The sequence below is a fragment of the Rhodotorula graminis genome (genome assembly GCF_001329695.1).
Source record: "Rhodotorula graminis WP1 unplaced genomic scaffold RHOBAscaffold_1, whole genome shotgun sequence".
NCBI lineage: Eukaryota > Fungi > Basidiomycota > Microbotryomycetes > Sporidiobolales > Sporidiobolaceae > Rhodotorula > Rhodotorula graminis.
The window spans coordinates 762033-779030 of NW_017264928.1; the positions used below are offsets into that span (position 1 = coordinate 762033).

General features: G+C 66.5%; 5 protein-coding genes and 2 non-coding genes across 7 annotated transcripts; 2 read left to right on the forward strand and 5 right to left on the reverse strand.

The window, feature by feature from the left end:
• Window positions 1-89: 89 nt before the first annotated feature.
• RHOBADRAFT_50670 (uncharacterized protein) lies at window positions 90-1320 on the forward strand (the record flags this gene model as incomplete). The annotated part of the gene is made up of 3 exons (XM_018415439.1): window positions 90-125; window positions 188-326; window positions 412-1320. The coding sequence occupies 3 exons, from the start codon at window positions 90-92 to the stop codon at window positions 1299-1301; spliced, it is 1065 nt and encodes a 354-aa protein (XP_018274216.1). The 3' UTR covers window positions 1302-1320.
• A 41-nt stretch (window positions 1321-1361) lies between these two features.
• Window positions 1362-3263, reverse strand: RHOBADRAFT_47848 (uncharacterized protein). Its single transcript, XM_018415055.1, has 9 exons — window positions 2969-3263; window positions 2609-2908; window positions 2465-2541; window positions 2365-2398; window positions 2162-2192; window positions 2025-2090; window positions 1917-1960; window positions 1805-1851; window positions 1362-1743 (listed from the first exon to the last, which is right to left on the reverse strand). The coding sequence occupies exons 1-9, from the start codon at window positions 3217-3219 to the stop codon at window positions 1472-1474; spliced, it is 1122 nt and encodes a 373-aa protein (XP_018274217.1). The 5' UTR covers window positions 3220-3263; the 3' UTR covers window positions 1362-1471.
• An 842-nt stretch (window positions 3264-4105) lies between these two features.
• RHOBADRAFT_t5 lies at window positions 4106-4188 on the reverse strand. Its single transcript has one exon. It is a non-coding gene; the product is annotated as a tRNA-Gly (tRNA).
• A 3772-nt stretch (window positions 4189-7960) lies between these two features.
• Window positions 7961-8803, reverse strand: RHOBADRAFT_40713 (uncharacterized protein; the record flags this gene model as incomplete). The annotated part of the gene is made up of 3 exons (XM_018413754.1): window positions 7961-8331; window positions 8413-8686; window positions 8756-8803. 3 exons carry the CDS (start codon window positions 8801-8803, stop codon window positions 7961-7963), a joined length of 693 nt encoding a protein of 230 aa, XP_018274218.1.
• Window positions 8804-9023: 220 nt separating this feature from the next.
• On the reverse strand, window positions 9024-10618 carry RHOBADRAFT_65867 (uncharacterized protein). The gene is made up of 9 exons (XM_018418801.1): window positions 10274-10618; window positions 9900-10189; window positions 9799-9832; window positions 9607-9730; window positions 9537-9547; window positions 9342-9470; window positions 9270-9279; window positions 9183-9204; window positions 9024-9113 (listed from the first exon to the last, which is right to left on the reverse strand). Exons 1-9 carry the CDS (start codon window positions 10500-10502, stop codon window positions 9060-9062), a joined length of 903 nt encoding a protein of 300 aa, XP_018274219.1. The 5' UTR covers window positions 10503-10618; the 3' UTR covers window positions 9024-9059.
• A 1128-nt stretch (window positions 10619-11746) lies between these two features.
• On the forward strand, window positions 11747-11829 carry RHOBADRAFT_t2. The gene has a single exon. It is a non-coding gene; the product is annotated as a tRNA-Gly (tRNA).
• Window positions 11830-12394: 565 nt separating this feature from the next.
• RHOBADRAFT_50673 (uncharacterized protein) lies at window positions 12395-16563 on the reverse strand. Its single transcript, XM_018415440.1, has 6 exons — window positions 16200-16563; window positions 16040-16125; window positions 15855-15974; window positions 15166-15782; window positions 13536-15088; window positions 12395-13464 (listed from the first exon to the last, which is right to left on the reverse strand). Exons 1-6 carry the CDS (start codon window positions 16543-16545, stop codon window positions 12461-12463), a joined length of 3726 nt encoding a protein of 1241 aa, XP_018274220.1. The 5' UTR covers window positions 16546-16563; the 3' UTR covers window positions 12395-12460.
• Window positions 16564-16998: the final 435 nt, after the last annotated feature.

The following is a 16998-nucleotide window of genomic DNA, read 5'->3' on the forward strand; positions in this document are numbered from 1 at the left end:
CAGCGATTCCACCTCTGCGGTGAAGTTGGACTTGGGAAAATCGCGGGCGGAAGAGGGTCGTTCGTCCTCAACTCGCCGCTACTCGCACCATGTCGTTCCTTGCTGCAACACGGAGGGCTGTCAGGGTGCGTCACACCTGTACCACCTGCGCGCGCGCACCCGCCTGACCCCTCTCGCTCGCCCGCAGCCTTCGTTCGCCTCGTGCTCCCGGGCGCTCGCAACCGAGGCGGCGGCGCCTCTGAGCGGTGCAGGCGACGCCCAGGCGGCACCAGTAGCCTCATCGTCGACCTCTGCGCCATCCACCCGCGACTCGCTGCCGTTTGACGGTGCGCCCCCGCTCCCCCTCCTCCTCCTCGTCCTCATCTCCCTCTCGAGAGAGCTGACCTCGCCTCGCCTCTTCCGCACCCGCAGCCGAGTCGTCCCTCGGCGATGCCTTCGTCCACGTCCGCCTGCGGCGATTCTACTCGCCCAAGCTCGCCACCTCGCCCGACTCGACCTCGCCCGCCGCGACCGAGCCCATGGTCGTCCCCCTCCCCGCTCCCCTGTTCGACGTCCCCGCGCGCCCGACCCTGCTGCACAAGATCATCACGGCGCACCTGTCGTCCCTGCGCGCCGGCACGGCCTCGACCAAGAACCGCGCCGAGGTCGCCTTCAGCGGCAAGAAGATGCGCCCGCAAAAGGGCACCGGTCGCGCCCGCCTCGGCGACCGCGGCAGCCCGATGCTCAAGGGCGGCGGGCGCGCGTTTGGCCCGAGGCCCAAGGGCCCCGACGGGTGGATGCGCAAGATCAACCGCAAGGAGGAGCAGCTCGGCCTGCGCGTGTCGCTGTCCGAGAAGTGGCGCTCGGGCAACCTCGTCGTCGTCGACCAGCTCGGCCTCGACGAGCCGCGCACGCGCGTCCTGAGCCAGAAGCTCGCCACGCGCGGCTGGACCGACGCCCTGTTCGTCACGGCGAGCAACGCGGCGCGCACCGACGACGCGACGACGGTCCAGTCGCGCGCCGCGTTCGAGCTCGCCGTCGGCAACATTCCCGACGTCGCCCTCGTCACCGACGTGCAGGACCTGACGGTGTGGGACATTGTCAAGCGGCGCAACGTCGTCATCGAGCTCGGCGCCGTCGACGAGGTCATCGAGCGCGTCGACCCGTACGGGCCCTTTGTCGAGCAGTACGCGTTTGACCCCGAGGACGAGTTCGAGTTTGACGAGGCAGAGCTCGAGGGCGAGGCACAGGCCGCTCTGGCAGATGCCGTCGCGGCCGAGGTGGCGCAGCAGCAGGAGCAGGCCGCAGACGCGCGCGTGTAACTTGGTCGTCGTCCTCCTCTCTCGTTTTCCCTTTCTGCCAGTCACGCTCGCTCGCCGAGAGACGTCAAGAGATTGTTTCACTGCAAGTCGTCGCTGCACAGAATGGACGAAAGAGAAGCTGGCCTCGGAAAGATCCCCCCCTCTCGAAAGCGCGCGCGCTCGAGCCCTCGCTACTGCTTGGGGAGCATCGCCGCGACCGCCTCCCTGACGTGCTCGGCAAAGACGTCGGGCTTCTCGAGCGCCGCAAAGTGCCCGCCGTCGTCGGCCTCCTTGAACCAGCGCAGCGTGCCCGACCTCCCCGCGTCCTTGGGCGTCGGGCAGAAGAGCTCGTGCGGGAACGACGACAGGGCAAAGTTGGGCAGGTGGTACTTGGGCGCGACGAGGAAGGTGCTGAAGTGCGGGTTGAGGGCGTAGGGGAGGAAACTCGAGCCGATCGAGCCGGCTGCGGAAGGCAGAGGCGTCAGTTTGCGAAGGAGGGCGAGGACGGCGAGCGAGGGACGCACTGAACCAGTAGAGCGACAGGGTGAGGTACAGGGCATCGTGATCGAGTCTGTGGCGGCAAAGTGGATCAGTCGACGGCGAATGAGAGAGAGGGAAAGACGGCGAGAGGCGCACGTCGGGTTCGGGTGCTTGCGCGCCTCCTCGATGCCGGGGACCATCTGCGCGACGTCTCGAGGTCAGTATCCGGTCGTCGAGAGGTACAGAGGAAGGGCGAGCGCGCGCCTTTTCTCCGATCCAGGCGAGCAGGCCGATCGGCGAGTCGTTCAGGCCGTACGCCGGCGTGCGCGGCTGCGACGAGGAGAAGGTCCGTGAGCGGTCGGTCCTCTCTCTCGCTCGTACAGAGCGAGCTCGACACGCACCGTAAGCTGCTGCATGGCGTAGTAGGACGAGCTGCAGAGACGAGGGGTGTCAGGCTCGTCGAATAAAAGGGTGAAACCTTAAAAGCTTTAAAAGCCTTATATATTCTTTTTTTTCTTATAAAACTTAAAACCTTAGAGGCTATTTAAGTTGCTGATTTATATTAATTTTATTGTTCAAACATGAGAGCTTAGTACGTGAGAACGGCGGCGGCACCGGGCAGAAGTTGAGGTGGACGGCTGGATCGGGAACGAGGGTCAGTGCGCATGCGAGAGAGATCGGGCTCGAGGTGGAGGAGGACGCACCGACGCAGTGCTCCTTGTGGACAGAGCCGAGGCAGCGAGCCGTGATCGAGCCCCAGTCGCCGCCCTGCGCGACGTACCTGCGTGCGGGGGCGAGAGGTCATTCTCGGCTCGGCTCGAGAGACGTAAAGGAGAGAGGGGACGCACGTGTCGTAGCCGAGGCCCGTCATGAGCTTGTCAAAGACCCTCGCCGTGTCGTCCATGCCCCACTTGGCCGTCTTGGGCGGCGAGCTGAAGGTGAAGCCGGGCTGCGACGGGACGATGCAGTGAAACGCCTGGGCGTCGCTCGACTCGGGCTCGGTGAGGCTCGAGATGACGTGAAGGAACTCGTGGAACGCGCCGGGCCACCCGTGGCACAGGATGAGCGGGATCGCGTTGGCGCGAGTCGAGCGGTGGTGGAGGAAGTGGATCGACAGGTCCTCGATGTCGACGGTCCAGTGGTTGAAGCTGCACGGGTTCCGCGAGTCAGTACGCTCTCGTAGGCTCATCTTGCAAGAGAGGACGCACCTGTTGAGCCGCTTCTGCACCGCCTCCTGGTTGAACTGGCGCCAACCCCGGGCGAGGTCCTTCATGAGGGCGAGCTGTGGCCCTGCGCCGAGGCCGAAGCTGCTGTAGTGGTCGGTCTCGCTCACGTCGGTGGGCACGACCTCTTGCGCGGGCCAGCGGGCGTTGTCGAGGCGGCGGTGAAGGTCGTCGACCTGCGAGGACCAGTCGACGGTGAAGGGCTTGGGCGGCGAGGCGAACGTGTGGCTGGGCATGTTGCGATACGTGCTCGAGCGAGTCTGTGCAGGTTGCTTTCGAGCAGCGAGTGCCGTGAGCGAGGGTGAGGAAGCGGTCGAGTCGACTTGGGACTTGGCCGCGTGCGGGCCAGCCAGCTCGCGATTCCGGCCGAGTCGAGCCGGTTCAAGTTGCCGCTCTTTCCTTCTTTCCACTTTGCTCGCAAGCCTCTCTTCTCTCTCTCTCTCACCTGCTCGAAGCTTCGCTGCCGCAGGGCGACCGCACGAAGAGGCGAATCTGCGCCGCGAGCAAGGCGTGGCCGGAGCGGGTTGCCAGCTCTTTGAGCACAATCGACACACATCTTCGAGTTCTCTGTCGAGGAGTGAGTCTCGAGAGCGTCGAGAGGCCGGGGCAGCCAGGGAATCAGAGAGACGAGAGAGCGAGCCCGTCCTCGTCGACTTGAGAAGGTCGCCCTCGGACCTGTCAAACCTGTCGCTCTCGCGCTCTCTGCTGCCGTGACGGTCCGTTGAAAGTCTTCAGGCTCTCGTCTGTGTTCGACTCGTGTCGGCGCGGAACGAGAACGCGACGGCGTGAGCTGCAGGAGTGCTCGCAAGCCATTTGCGCGCTCAGGCCTCTCGAGCGTCGCGGTCTCTCTCCCTGGACTGCGAGTCGGCGTCGGCAGCGTCCGGCCGCTCTCAGTCGATGCACGCTCGACGATGGAGAGGCTGGAGCTTCGAGGCGGTCGTCGCTCGCGCTCCGAGATGTGCGAGAAGCTCTGACTGTAGCGTGGTCGACGCTGGCTCGTCAGCAAAGACTCTGCACGCTTGCGGCCGCTGCCCCAGGTCAAAAGTACAGGCCTCGGGCGCTCCGAGCAAGCTTGCTGCGGGTCCGTGCGAGGCGGCAGCAAAAGAGAAGAAACGTGCGAGGTGCTGTGGCCGGGAATCGAACCCGGGCCGTTTGCTGCCGCGAAAGGGTGGAAGGCAAACATTCTGCCATTGAACTACCACAGCATCGGTAAGCTGCAATTCCAAAAGTTGCAGCCACGTAAACAAGTCCGTGAGATGCCCGCTCGGACCTCCTTTTTTCGCCATGCCCGCTCGCGCTGCTTCTCTGCTCGGCGAGCACTCGAGCCAGTCGTCTGGCAGCCTGAGATAGCCCCACGAGAGTCAGCACAGGGGCGTTCGAGTCCGAGCGACACCGACGTCGAGGAAGGGCGCGAGGCTTCCGGCTCACGGTTTCTCTCGGCCGCACAAGTGCGCACAAGAGCCGGTCGACGCAGGCAGAGACGGAACGACAGTCTCGATAGCAGGGTAGCTACGTCTCGCGAAAGATCCCTCGCGCCGTCCACTCGTCCTCGCAACGGAACGCCGACGAGCGCTCGGACCTCTCTCCTCCTCCGTCGCCGACGCCCCCTCCGCCGCCGCACTCAGCGTCAACTGCGCACCTGACGTCGCCCCTGACCGAGAGGCGCATCTCGCCGCGCTCCGTTGCGGCCTTGTGCTCCCTGCGGAACAGCTCGCCGATCGTGTCGCACTTGTGCGCCTCGAGCATGGCCCGGGCGACGTCGTCGGCAAAGGCGGTCCACTTGTCGTGCGTCGCGGGCGCCGAGTCCAAGATGACGGCGTCGTACGTGTCGGCGTAGGGCGCGTCGTGAAAGCGCGACTCGGGCGAGGACGACTTGAGGAGGGTCGAGAGGATCGTGTCGCGCGGAAAGACTGCGATAGGGACGTCCGCAGATAGTCAGTGAGCTGCACTCGGCTCGAGAATGGGAGGAGGACAGAAGACGCACAGCTCGAGGTGGTCCAACGTGCGGCGCGTCGCTCGACTGGGCTGAATCCCGAGCGGACGCGGTTGAGCCACATGTCGCCGTCCTTGCAGCACGAGCACCGACAAGCGCTGCTGCACGACGACCCAGAGCTCGGCGGACGGTGTGTGACCTCGTCGATGGCGGTGCGGCGGGCGAGCACGGTGAAGCGGTCCGAGAGCGACGAGAGGCGGTCGAGGATCTCGGCGGAGCGGCCGTCGTCGACAGGCTGCGCGAGGGAGTCGGTCAGTGACCGCAAGTGCATGAGATAGAGAGAGAGAGATGGGGCGCACAAGCTTGATGTACATCCAGTTGCGCTCGAGCTCCTCGAGGAAGATCGTCTTCTTGCCCTTGCCCTTTTTCGCCGCCGAGTCCTTCTGCTCGACGCGCTTGACCTTTTTGCCGGCCGTACAGCTGTTGCTCGTGCAGAGGACGACGCGGCTGAGGCGAAAGACGCGCTCGGCGGTCGACTCGCACGAGGCTGCCCAAGCCGGAAAGTGGCCGAGGGCGGCGAGACGGCGGTTGGTCGTCCAGGTCGCGAAGGAGCGGGTCGCGATGAGGGTGCAGCCCGGACAGGCGACCTGCAGACGGGAAGAAGGGGCGTCAGGAAGAGCCCGACATGGGGAGAGCGAGACGAGGAAGGAGAAGAGGGCTCACGAGTTGATAGAAGAGGTCCCAGCCCGCACGAGGCCACTCCACCTTGAGCTGCTGGTCCTTGCGCATCCTCGCACCGAGAACGACCAAGCTCGAGGCGTCGCCGCCGCCGTCATGGGCGCACTTGTCGTCGTCCGAGTCGGCCGCCTCGCCAAAGACGATGTCGAGCGCGTCCGCCAGGACGCCGACGCCGAGCAAGCCGTCGTCGCCCTCGGGCGCGTCGTCGGCGCTCGTGATGGTGGCACTGCTCGGCGCGCCTCGGGCGAACTTGAGCGCGCGCCACAGCAACTCGACCTCGCGCTCGCCGACCTCGCTCGAGGGCACGGACCCGGCGGGCAGAAAGGCGGGCGCGAGGCGCGACTCGAGCAGGTCCAGGAAGGCATGGACGCTCGTGGGCGCTGCGATGACGAGGGCGGTAGGCGTCGTGGCCGTGTCGAGCGATGGCGCAGGCGAAAAGTCGGGGCCGGATGTGGCGGCGAGGGCGAGGGTCGCGAGGGCGGGAACGCGCAGGACGACATGGCGAAAGACGGTCTCGACAAAGCGCGTCCAGGTCGTGCCCGGGACGTTCGGGAGGAGATCGGCAGGCGGCACGAGATAGGTGCGGAGGCGAGCGAGGAGGTCGCGAGAGCTCGGCGGCGGCGAGGCTGGCGACGGCGGCGCGAAGAACGTGTCGAGGTCGGCCGCCTGGGTCGAAACTTGAGCTGTCGAGCTGGCGCGACGCCGCCGGACCTTTTTTGTGCTCGGCCCGCTCGCGCGACGAGGAAGGTTGCGCCCTGCCGGGCTCGGCGGGCTCGGCGGCGGCGTGAGGGGCGTATCGGCGAGCTTGTCGGCGTCCGAGGCAGGCTTTGAGTCGTTGCAGATGAAGGCGGGACCGGTCGGGACGTCGAGGACCCATGAGGCCGACTGCCGGACGAGGGTGACCTGCGAAAGGGAAAGCGGTCAGTCACGCTCGGCCGCTCGACGAAGAGAAAAGAGACGCACCGAGTAGGCTTGCTGATCGAGAACACGAAGGAGACGCTCCATACGGGCGCTCTCGGCACGTCTGCAGGAATTGGCGCGTTAGATCTCGAGGTGCCCGGAAGGAAGGCCTGACGGAGGCGACGGGGACGTACACAGTCTCGACGAAGCGGCAATGGCCCCAATCTCCTCCAGCATAGAACTGCGCGTGATGCTCTGCCCTCGAGACGATGACCCGCCGAGCGAGCGACCACCGATGGCGCGCCGCCTCGCTCCACAGCCGCAGCCTCGCAAGGTCACGCTCGCGCACAACGTCCTCGACGCACGGGGGCAGGAGCGTCTCGTCGTGCGCCTCGAAGGCGACCGTGAGGCGCTTGTACGTCTTGAGGAGCTTGGCCTGTGCAAGGGCATGAGTTCAGCTCGACAGGACGGTCGGGGAGGAGGGAGGAGGGATGAGGGCGCACCTGGAGCTCCTCGTGAACCGGGCACCACTTCGAGCCGGGCGAGGGCGGTAGCGAGCAGATGGTGCGAGCGTGATTGTCGAAGGCGAGGCAGTGCGTGCAGGTCGGCGGACAAGGAGGGCTGCGAGCGTGCGAAGAGTGAGCTCACGTCGAGTCGAGGAGGGAGGGAGACGAGGGGACGCACGGGTGCTCGAGATGCATGGTCGCCGTACTGTCGAGGTCGGAGAAGGTAGCAGGGAAGGTGGCCCGTCGTCGACAGGGCCCGCGGCGAGATGAGCCAGAGGACCCTCTCGGTCGCGCGAGATGGCGCCAGCGGTCACCGGTCACAGCGAGCGCGATGACGCGCAGCCGCGCCGCACCGCCGCCTGGGGGCATGCTGAGCAGCTTGGGCCTCGATCGTGAGCCGGCTGGCCCAGCGAGAGGGCGTGCGCCGGCCTCGAAAGTTCATCATGGCGAGTCGATGGTGGGAGGTCCAGCGCAGCGAGGCGCGGCCGTAAAAGCTCGTGAGGGCGCCGAGCTGGGCTGTACAGGCTGTCGGAAGCCCTAGAAGCGCGCGGGCGTGTCGCAGCAGCGGTGTAGCAGGGCGGGAGACGAGGCGGGCGGCGAGCGGGCCGGGCCTGCAGCTGCAGAAAGCGCGGCCGAGAAGGCTGCGGACCGACCAGCTCTGCGTCCCTGCAGCTTCTCGTCCTCGTAGAGCTCTCTCTTGAGCTTTTGCAGACGCAGGGCGATCCAGCAGGCGGGTCGTCTGCATGCGCACCGCCGCCGCCGGGTCGAAGCGCCAAGTCGAGCGAACAGAACGAGGTCCGATTGCAGGCACGAGGGAACGAGACAGGGAGAGAGCGACGAACACAGTATCTGTCGAGGTACGAAGAGGCGAATAAGCCAGGGAGGGAGGAGGGGAAGAGCTCAGTCGAGGAGGGAGGCGACGGACCACGGCTGCTCGTCGACGGCGGACGGCGGCGGCGATGGAGGCAGGACCGGCTGGCCCGCGAGCGACTGCTGCGACAGCGGGTACTGCTCGGCGGTCGCAGCCAGCCTCGTCGGCGTCGGCGAAGTCGGGCCACCGAAAGGTGCGGGCGACGGCGACAGGTACGGGTGCACGAGCGACGGCGCGCCCAGGTCGGCCGGCATCGCGGTGACGTGCTGAGAAAGCGTCAAGGGAAACGTGGGGAGGACGGGAAGGACGAGGGAGGGAGGGATGTCGACTGGCAGGACTGGAGCGCGTTGCTCGACGGTCGGGGCGCCCGGGTCGACCTTGGCGACCTTGGACGAGCGCTCTGCAGGACATACATCAGGATCAAGTCGGCGCCGGGCTCGAGGCTCAAAGGAGAGCGAGAGGGAATCGAAGCGGCACGCACTTGAGCTTGTCCCGACCTCGACCGTGACCGCCCTCAGTACACGCCCAGCCGCCGATCCGCGCCGCTCGTCGCGCCCCACAGCGGCCGCCGAGCCGCCCTCCTCGACGCTGTAGAGGGCCGGAGCATTGTCGGCGCCTGCGCCGGTCCGCTCGGGGCGCTTGACGGGCGAGCGAGGGACAGGTGCCGGCGTCGGGAAGGTGCACAGGTGGTTGGGGCGCTTCTTGCTGTACTTGATGCAGGCGGCGCAGATCGGTCGACTGCGGCTGCACCGAACCTGCGCCGGCGCTCGAGGTCAGGGAGGGCGAAAGAGAGAGGTGGGAGGGAAAGAGGGAAGGGGACGCACCTGGCGCTGGCGACAGGCGTCGCACGGCCGGCCCAAGGGCAACGGCATGACCAGGATCGCTCGCAGCAGGACCAAGGTCGCTCCTCGAGCAGTAGAGGAAGAGCGAGAGGCGAAGAAGCGAGCGCGCGACGAGCGCGAGTCGGCTCGGGGGCAAGTCCGCGGAGCGAGAGATGCGGTCCGCGGCGGCTCCCTTCGCCTCTCGCTGCACGAGAACGGAAGCGAGAGAGCGAGTGAACGAGCGAGAGTCTCTCTCGGGACGAGACGGGAGAAGGAGAGGCGCCAGGTGGCCGAGAAAGAGGGGTCCTCAAATCGACGTGTGCTCCTCGAGGAACTCCATCGTGAGCTCGTACGCCACAAACTGCAGAGGAACGGCTCGTCAGTCGCGCTTCGGGACCGGGCGAGGACCAGAGGGGAGAGAGGGACGTACCGTCGCTGCCGCCGCCGGGACCCTGTGGCGAGGAAGGACGAGGTCAGTGCGGCTTCGACGACCGGCGACGACGAGAGGAAGACGCACGCTCGAAGATCTGCGAGCGACAGGACGCTTCAGTGACACGTCGAGACGTCGAGAGGGCCCGAGGGGACGTACAAGTAGGGGTGAGACCGGCGATGAAGGCGCGCGCGCCCTCTTGCCGGTAGATCTGCTTGAACGTGTTGATGATGTAGTTGGCGCCGCGAGGCGGCTGCTCGGCGTTCTGGATGCGAGACTTGAGGACGTCTGCGAGAGGGAGACGAGGTCAGGCTCGAACGCCGGACGCGGGAACGAGGGCGAGAAAGGGCGGACCGAGGGGGTAGCTGTAGGAAGAGACGGTGTCAGTAGGCCCTTCTGCGTCTCGAGAACTGCGCAGACGCACCATGCGGTCCAGTAGCCGAGGCCGCCGACGCCTCCTGCGGTGAGCGTCGCCCACACGGGGAGCGACGGCGTGTCGAGCTTCTTCTGCAGCGCTCGCTTGGACCACTCGTAGCCGGCGTAGAAGCCTGCGCGCACTCGACGTCGTCGGTCGCTGACCTGCGTGACGTGCGGGAGAGAGATAGAGGGGACGCACCGGCGTAGGCAGGGATCTCGCGGGCGAACGTGATCTGGGGGGATGCGGCGAGTCAAACCACCGATTCGAGTTGAGGGACGAGGAGGAACGAGACGACGGACCCAGTACCCTCGCATGATGCCGTTCTTCCAGCCGTATTTGCGGTACATGTCGCCGACAATGTCGCGCAGGCGCTTCGGGTTGGGCCCGTACTGGGCCTGGAGGCGGACCTTGAACATCTCGACCGGGCTCGCGAGGACGGCCTGGACGCAGCCGGCCATCGAGCCGGCGGCCATGATCTGCGGGATCGACAGCTGGTCCGGGTAGGGCGACAGGAGGCGACGGGCGGCCGTGTTGGCGGCGAACAGGAGCGAGTTGACGGCGGCGATGCCGACCAAGGGCGGCGTGACACCTGCGTGTGCGCACGTGCTGTCAGCTGTGCGCTCCTCTCATCGAGCTCTAGGGGACGAGTGGCAGAGAAAAGGGAGGGACTTGCCCTTGTAGAAGGCGAGGATGCCCTCGTTGCGCAGCGTCTGGAGGGCGATGTCCATGGTGCCCTTGAACTGGCCCGGCTTGGCGAGCTGCGCGCGAGTCTTGAGGACGTCGAGCGGGTTGCCCGCGATGACCTGGCACATGCCGCCGGCGGACCCGGCAATCAGGCTCGCGGCCGTGCTGGCGGGTCGTTTGGCCGGCGGCGGCTGGGTCGGCATCTCGGAGCGCTGCATGCTGGCGGGCGCGGCTGGTAGGTGTAGCGGCTTGGCGAGAGCGTGTGGCGTGTAGGCTCGTGTGCTGCTTGGACGAGTCTGCCGAGGGCGAGTGCCGAGGTGCGAGCCCGGGTCGGAGGTTGGTCAAAGGGAAGGAGGGGAGAGCGGCGGCGAAGAGCGGTGTGTGCTCGGGTGGTGGTTGCCGTTCGACTGCTGGGCGACTTGCGCGTAGGACTGAGCCGTGGCAGACGCAGCGAGACGAGGAGGAGGAGCTCTGCCCCGCCAGATGGCGCGACTTGGCGACGAGCAGGGAGGGAGCTCTCCTTCAAGTCCCGCTACAGCTCCTTGCCACTTGCTGGCCCTCTAGAGCTACCTCTAAGGCCTCAAGCACCCAGTCGAGCCTCCTGCGGGCGCGCGACAGGGCCTCGTTGACTTCCAGTTCCTCATCTTCTTGTCGTCAAGATGAGCTTTTTCAGCTCGCTGCAGGCCTCTCCAGGTGCGTTCACTCGCACGAACCCTCTCTTGAACCGTACAGCTGACTTGTCGCACCGCGCAGGCCGCGCAGAGTCGACTTCAGGGGCCACCTCGCTCCTCGACCTTGCCGACCAGCTCCTCGACAACATCTCCCAGGCCATGTCCGACACGGGCACCTCGCGCAGCTGGCCCCGCTATAGTGCTGATTTATGGCTCTACAGCCCCCTTTGCCGACGACGTCGCCCGGGCCATGCTCGAGGCGCACAAGTGTGACACGATCGGCGAGCTGTTCCGCAGGGAGCACAAGGCCGCAACGGAGCGCGGCGAGATGCGCCTCTCGGTCAGGGGCGACGTCAGGTGCGCAGTTGACGCTGAGTGCGGCGGCGGAGGGGGCGTCGGCGACGGAGGAGGAGAGAGGTCCGAGCGCTCGTCGGCGTTCCGTTGCGAGGACGAGTGGACGGCGCGAGGGATCTTTCGCGAGACGTAGCTACCCTGCTATCGAGACTGTCGTTCCGTCTCTGCCTGCGTCGACCGGCTCTTGTGCGCACTTGTGCGGCCGAGAGAAACCGTGAGCCGGAAGCCTCGCGCCCTTCCTCGACGTCGGTGTCGCTCGGACTCGAACGCCCCTGTGCTGACTCTCGTGGGGCTATCTCAGGCTGCCAGACGACTGGCTCGAGTGCTCGCCGAGCAGAGAAGCAGCGCGAGCGGGCATGGCGAAAAAAGGAGGTCCGAGCGGGCATCTCACGGACTTGTTTACGTGGCTGCAACTTTTGGAATTGCAGCTTACCGATGCTGTGGTAGTTCAATGGCAGAATGTTTGCCTTCCACCCTTTCGCGGCAGCAAACGGCCCGGGTTCGATTCCCGGCCACAGCACCTCGCACGTTTCTTCTCTTTTGCTGCCGCCTCGCACGGACCCGCAGCAAGCTTGCTCGGAGCGCCCGAGGCCTGTACTTTTGACCTGGGGCAGCGGCCGCAAGCGTGCAGAGTCTTTGCTGACGAGCCAGCGTCGACCACGCTACAGTCAGAGCTTCTCGCACATCTCGGAGCGCGAGCGACGACCGCCTCGAAGCTCCAGCCTCTCCATCGTCGAGCGTGCATCGACTGAGAGCGGCCGGACGCTGCCGACGCCGACTCGCAGTCCAGGGAGAGAGACCGCGACGCTCGAGAGGCCTGAACGCGCAAATGGCTTGCGAGCGCTTCTGCAGCCCACGGCGTCGCTTTCTCGTTCCACGCCGGCACGGGTCGAACGCAGACGAGAGCTCGCAGACGTCCAAAACACTGTCATAGCAGCAGAGAGCGCGAGAGCGACAAGGTGACAGGTTCGAGGGCGACCTTCTCAAGTCGACGAGGACGGGCTTGCTCTCTCTCCTCGCTCTCCCTGGCTGCCCCGGCCTCTTGACGCTTTCAATACTCTCTCCTCGACCGACGACTCGAGAGTGCGTGTCTATCGTGCTCGGGTTGCAGGCGACCGGTCCTGCCCTCCGCTGTCTCAGCGAGCCCTCCCTCAGTCGATGCCGACCGACACCTGGATGCCCATCGCCGCGAGCTCGGCGACGAGGAGGCGGAAGACGAACGGCACAGCGACGACGTCGAGCTCGCCGCCCTTGACCTTGACCTCCTTGGCGACCGCCATCGCCTTGTTGCCGCCCTTGGACTTGGACGCCGCCGCCGCCGCTCGCGCCTCGTCGGCCGCCTGCTCGGCCTCGTATTCCTCGATGGCGCGATCGCGGCACACTCGGCAGTGCTCGCCGCCGGGACCAGCGTTGAGCTCGAGGCCCGGGTGCCGCCCGCCGTGGCCGCCGGCGAGCGAGCTCGCGAGCGCGACCTGGTCGTACCCGAGCGAGATCATGGACCCGCAGTCGCGGCAGACCCACGCCGTCGAGTAGTCGGAGCAGTTCATGAGGCGGTCCTGGAGGAGGAACGAGGTGCCGTGCGCCAACAGGGCGTCGCGCTCCATCTCGCCAAACCGGATGCCGCCGCCGCGCTTGCGGCCCTTGACCGGTTGGCGCGTCGTCTGGTCGAGCGGGCCCGTCGTGCGCACCTGCCACTTGTCGCCGACCATGTGGCGCAGGCGCTGGTAGTAGACGACGCCGATGTAGATGTCGGCGTGGAACTCCTCGCCCGTGATGCCCGAGTACATGGGCTCGTTGCCGTAGTAGTTGTACCCGGCCGAGCGCAGCTGCTCGCCAAAGTACTCGAGCGGCGTGTCGTCCTCGGAAAAGTTGAACGGCGTGCCGTCCTGCGCGAGGCCGTGCATGGCGCCCGCCTTTGCCGCGATCGACTCGACGAACATGCCGATCGTCATGCGCGACGGGAACGCGTGCGGGTTGATGATGACGTCGGGCTGCATGCCCGACTCGGTAAAGGGCATGTCGACGGCCGGGTACTTTTGCGAGCACACGCCCTTCTGGCCGTGGCGCGACGAGAACTTGTCGCCGATGACGGGCGAACGCGGGACGCGCAGCTTGATGTGCAGCTTCTTGGGCGCAGCGTCGGCCGTGTCGTCGCCTGTAGGAGAGAGAGAGAGAGTCAGTGACCGGCGCCTCGAGAGCGAGGACACCCAGAGAGAGAGAGCTCACCGATGAGCCGGACCTCGTCGATGTAGGCCTCCTCGTCGCCCTTGTACTTCTCGACGCGGGTCCTGCCCGCCGTGCGGTCAAAGTAGGCGGCGATGACGGTGCCCGACTTGACCCTCGAGCCGACGAGCGGCAGGCCGTCCGAGTCGACCGAGGCCCACTTGTCGTCGTCGGCGCGCACGTCGGGCCCGAGCCCAAAGTGCACCTCGGGCTGCCCACCCGAGCCCTTGTCGCCTCGGACCGTCTTGAGGTCGACAATGTGGCTCTTGTAGATCGAGCCGTGGCCGAACCCGCGCTCGTGGGCCGACTTGTTGAGGATCATGGCGTCCTCCATGTCGTACCCGGTGTACGAGATGACGGCGACGATGGCGTTGGTGCCGTTCGGGTAGCCGTCCATGCCGTACGTGTTGTGGAGGTCCGGGCGCACGATGGGCGTCTGGCCCGACTGGAGGCGGTACAGCTTGTTGTCGGTGCGGTGCTGGAGCGCCGTCGAGGGCGTGCCCATCGTCTGCTTCGACATCTGGCACTGGTACATGTTGCGCGGGCTCTGGTTGTAGTCGCTGAACGGCGTCAGGTTGGCGAGGAGCGACAGGACGTGCGTCGGCGAGAACTCGATGTGCGACGTGAGGCCCTCCTCGACCTCCTCGCTCATGCACGCAATGTCGAGGTACACCTGCTCGAACGGGCCGACCGAGTCGGTCTTGCCGTTGGCGAGGAGCTTGACGTCGCGCATCATGCGCGCGCGCGACGCAAACAGGTACAGGCCCGGGTACTGCCCGCCGTGGCTCGTCGGGACGAGGCCGATCTCGAGGTCGAGCGGGATGTCGTGCTCGCCCTCGGTCTTCCACACGCGCAGGGCGTCGGCGAGCTGCTTGGCGAGGAGCGGCGTCGCCCACCCGACGATGCGGCCGTCGAGCTGCACGACGACGTGCTTGCGGCTGTCGATGGCCGGGTCGAGCGGCTGGAGCATGCCGAGCGACGACAGGAGGGCCGGGACGTGGTCGACGTGCAGGTGCTGGTGGACGAGGCGGCACTTGTGCGCAAAGTGGTTCAGGAGGCCACAGGGCGAGCCGTCGGGCGTGTGGACCGGGCACAGGAAGCCCCACGCCTCGGGCAGGAGCTTGCGGACCGTCGTCGTCTTGAGCTCGGCGAAGAAGGCGCCGCGGTGCACCGACCGGAAGTGCGAGATGTACCGCGTAAAGTTGAGCTTCTCGCCGACGATCGTGTAGCCCGACGCCTGCTGCAGGTCGAGGCCGGACGGCGACACGAGGTTGCCCGTCGCGAGGAAGTAGGCGAGCTTGGCGCCGACGTCGGCGTTGACGCGCGCGACCGTCTTGGCGATGTACTTGGCGTCGGTGAGGTCGGTCCCGGGCTGCTGCAGGCGCAGGTCGAGGCGCATCTGGCCGGCGACGGCGTTGAGGAACTCGTCGACCTTTTCCTTGAGGATGATGCCGTACAGGAAGCCGGGCATGAGGATCTCCTGGTGCTGAGGCGAGTCGGGGTTGTCGGCGCAGCACTCGCCGCCGACGAGCGCGTACAGCTTGCGCAACATGAAGCTGCGTAGGTGGGCTCGACCAGAGTAAGCTCGACTGCTCGACGAGAGCGAGAGAGAGAGAGGAGAGCGAGGACGCACAAGAGGAGGCGGAGCTTGTCGCGCGGGTCCTTGAGGTGCGGGAGGACGATCGTGTCGATCATGTGCTGGCCGATGCGCAGGTTGTCCCAGTCCTCGGGGCAGTTGAGCACGACGCGGAACTTGTCGCCGATAAAGTCGAGGCACTGCTCGCGCGTAAAGAGGCCGTACGCCTTGTTGAAGCCGCGCAGGAGGAGCTCGACGCGGTCCGTGACGAACGTGTTGTCAAAGTCCTGCTGGAGGATGCCGAGAAATATCTCCTTGTCGGTCGCGCCCGTGAGCGCCTTGAGGATCATGACGACCGGGATCATGTACTCGCTCTTGCGCCACGAGAAGCGCAAGGTCGCGCCGCCGTTCGACAGGTAGTGGAGCGTGTTGGTCTGCGACGTCTGGTCGGCGCGCACCGAGCGGATGGCGACGCCGTACTGCGTGTAGGCCGCGCCGCGGTTGCCGAACGAGGGGCGGATGATGGACGTGACGTGGTTGCGGCGCGGGACGATGAGGAACCGGATGAGGCGCTCGTTGCCGTTGATGATGAAGTAGCCGCCCATCTCCTCGGCCTCCTCGTGGTGCTTGACGAGCTCGGCTGGCGGCAGGTTGCGCAGGTGACACCGCGCCGACTGTGCGCGCGAGGGAGAGGAAGGGTCAGTCTCTCGACCTGCGAACGAGAGACGGGGAAAGTTGGGGCGCACCTTGACCATGATGGGGAGGTTGCCGAGGTCGCGAGTCTCGATCTGGGTCGGCCCGCCGTTGACGGACCAGGCGACCTTGGCCGTCATGCGGCCGGCGTAGGTCGCTAACCGCTCTCGCGCCTGCGGGAACGAGTATCGGTCAGCTCGGGCGACACGACGAGAGAGAGAGGGAAAGTAGGGCGCACCTCGGTCGGGTAGATCCTCCGTTCCCGCGACTGCGAGCCCTTCATGAAGCCGGTCGGGCGCCCCACCGACACCTCGAGGACCTTGACTGCGCGAGCGAGGGGCGGGGGAATGTCAGTACGGCGCTTGGCTCACGACGACGAGAGGACAGAGGGGACGCACACTCGAGACGGTTGCCGAGCGAGCCATCGTCGCCCTTGTGGTCGTAGACGACTTTGGGCAAGAGGTCCTTTACGCCGAGGTCGAGGAGGCCCTTGCTGCCGTCGAGCGAGCCGTCTGGCCTCGGTGCGCCCTCGAACAGAGCGTTGAACGAGTCGACGTGGGGCTGGACGAGCTCCTGGGCGGCCGTGTACTTGTGCGCGTCGGTCGACGGGTGCGAGAAGGCCTTCTCGCGGTCGAGGGTGCGGAACGAGGTCGGGGCAAAGCCCGTGCGGGCCTTGTAGGCTGCGGCCGACTTGGACGGGCCGGCGACTGGTGCCGGGACGGGGGCGGTTGCGATGCCGGGCATGGCGGGTGGTTGGGTGCGAGATGAGGTTCGGGGAGGAGGAAGAGGGAGGAGCGACGACGGCGGCTCGTGGACGGGCTACCGGGTGGCGCGCGCCAGTCACACGGTCGAGGGAGCGAGTGCTGCAAGTGGGTGCAGGCTCGGCTAGGCGAGCTGGGCGTGGACGGCGAGCGAGACGAGATGAGCTCGTCGAGAACAGAGCTCGGCGGAGTTGAGTCGGCGTCTCTCCACGGCCTCTGAGCGGGTCGATGCTCGGCGAAGTGTCCTTGTGATACTCTCTTTAGCATTATGCACACCTGCAGCACAGCCTCGAGCGAGGCTGGCGAGAGTTGGTTCGTCGCCGCCGCTCCTCCGCCGAGACCCACTCTCCTCATCACTTGCCCCTCGCACCGCTCCTTCACGGCCACGTGAGGGCACCAGCTGCACTTCACTAGAGCTTGTGGACTCGTCTGCGTC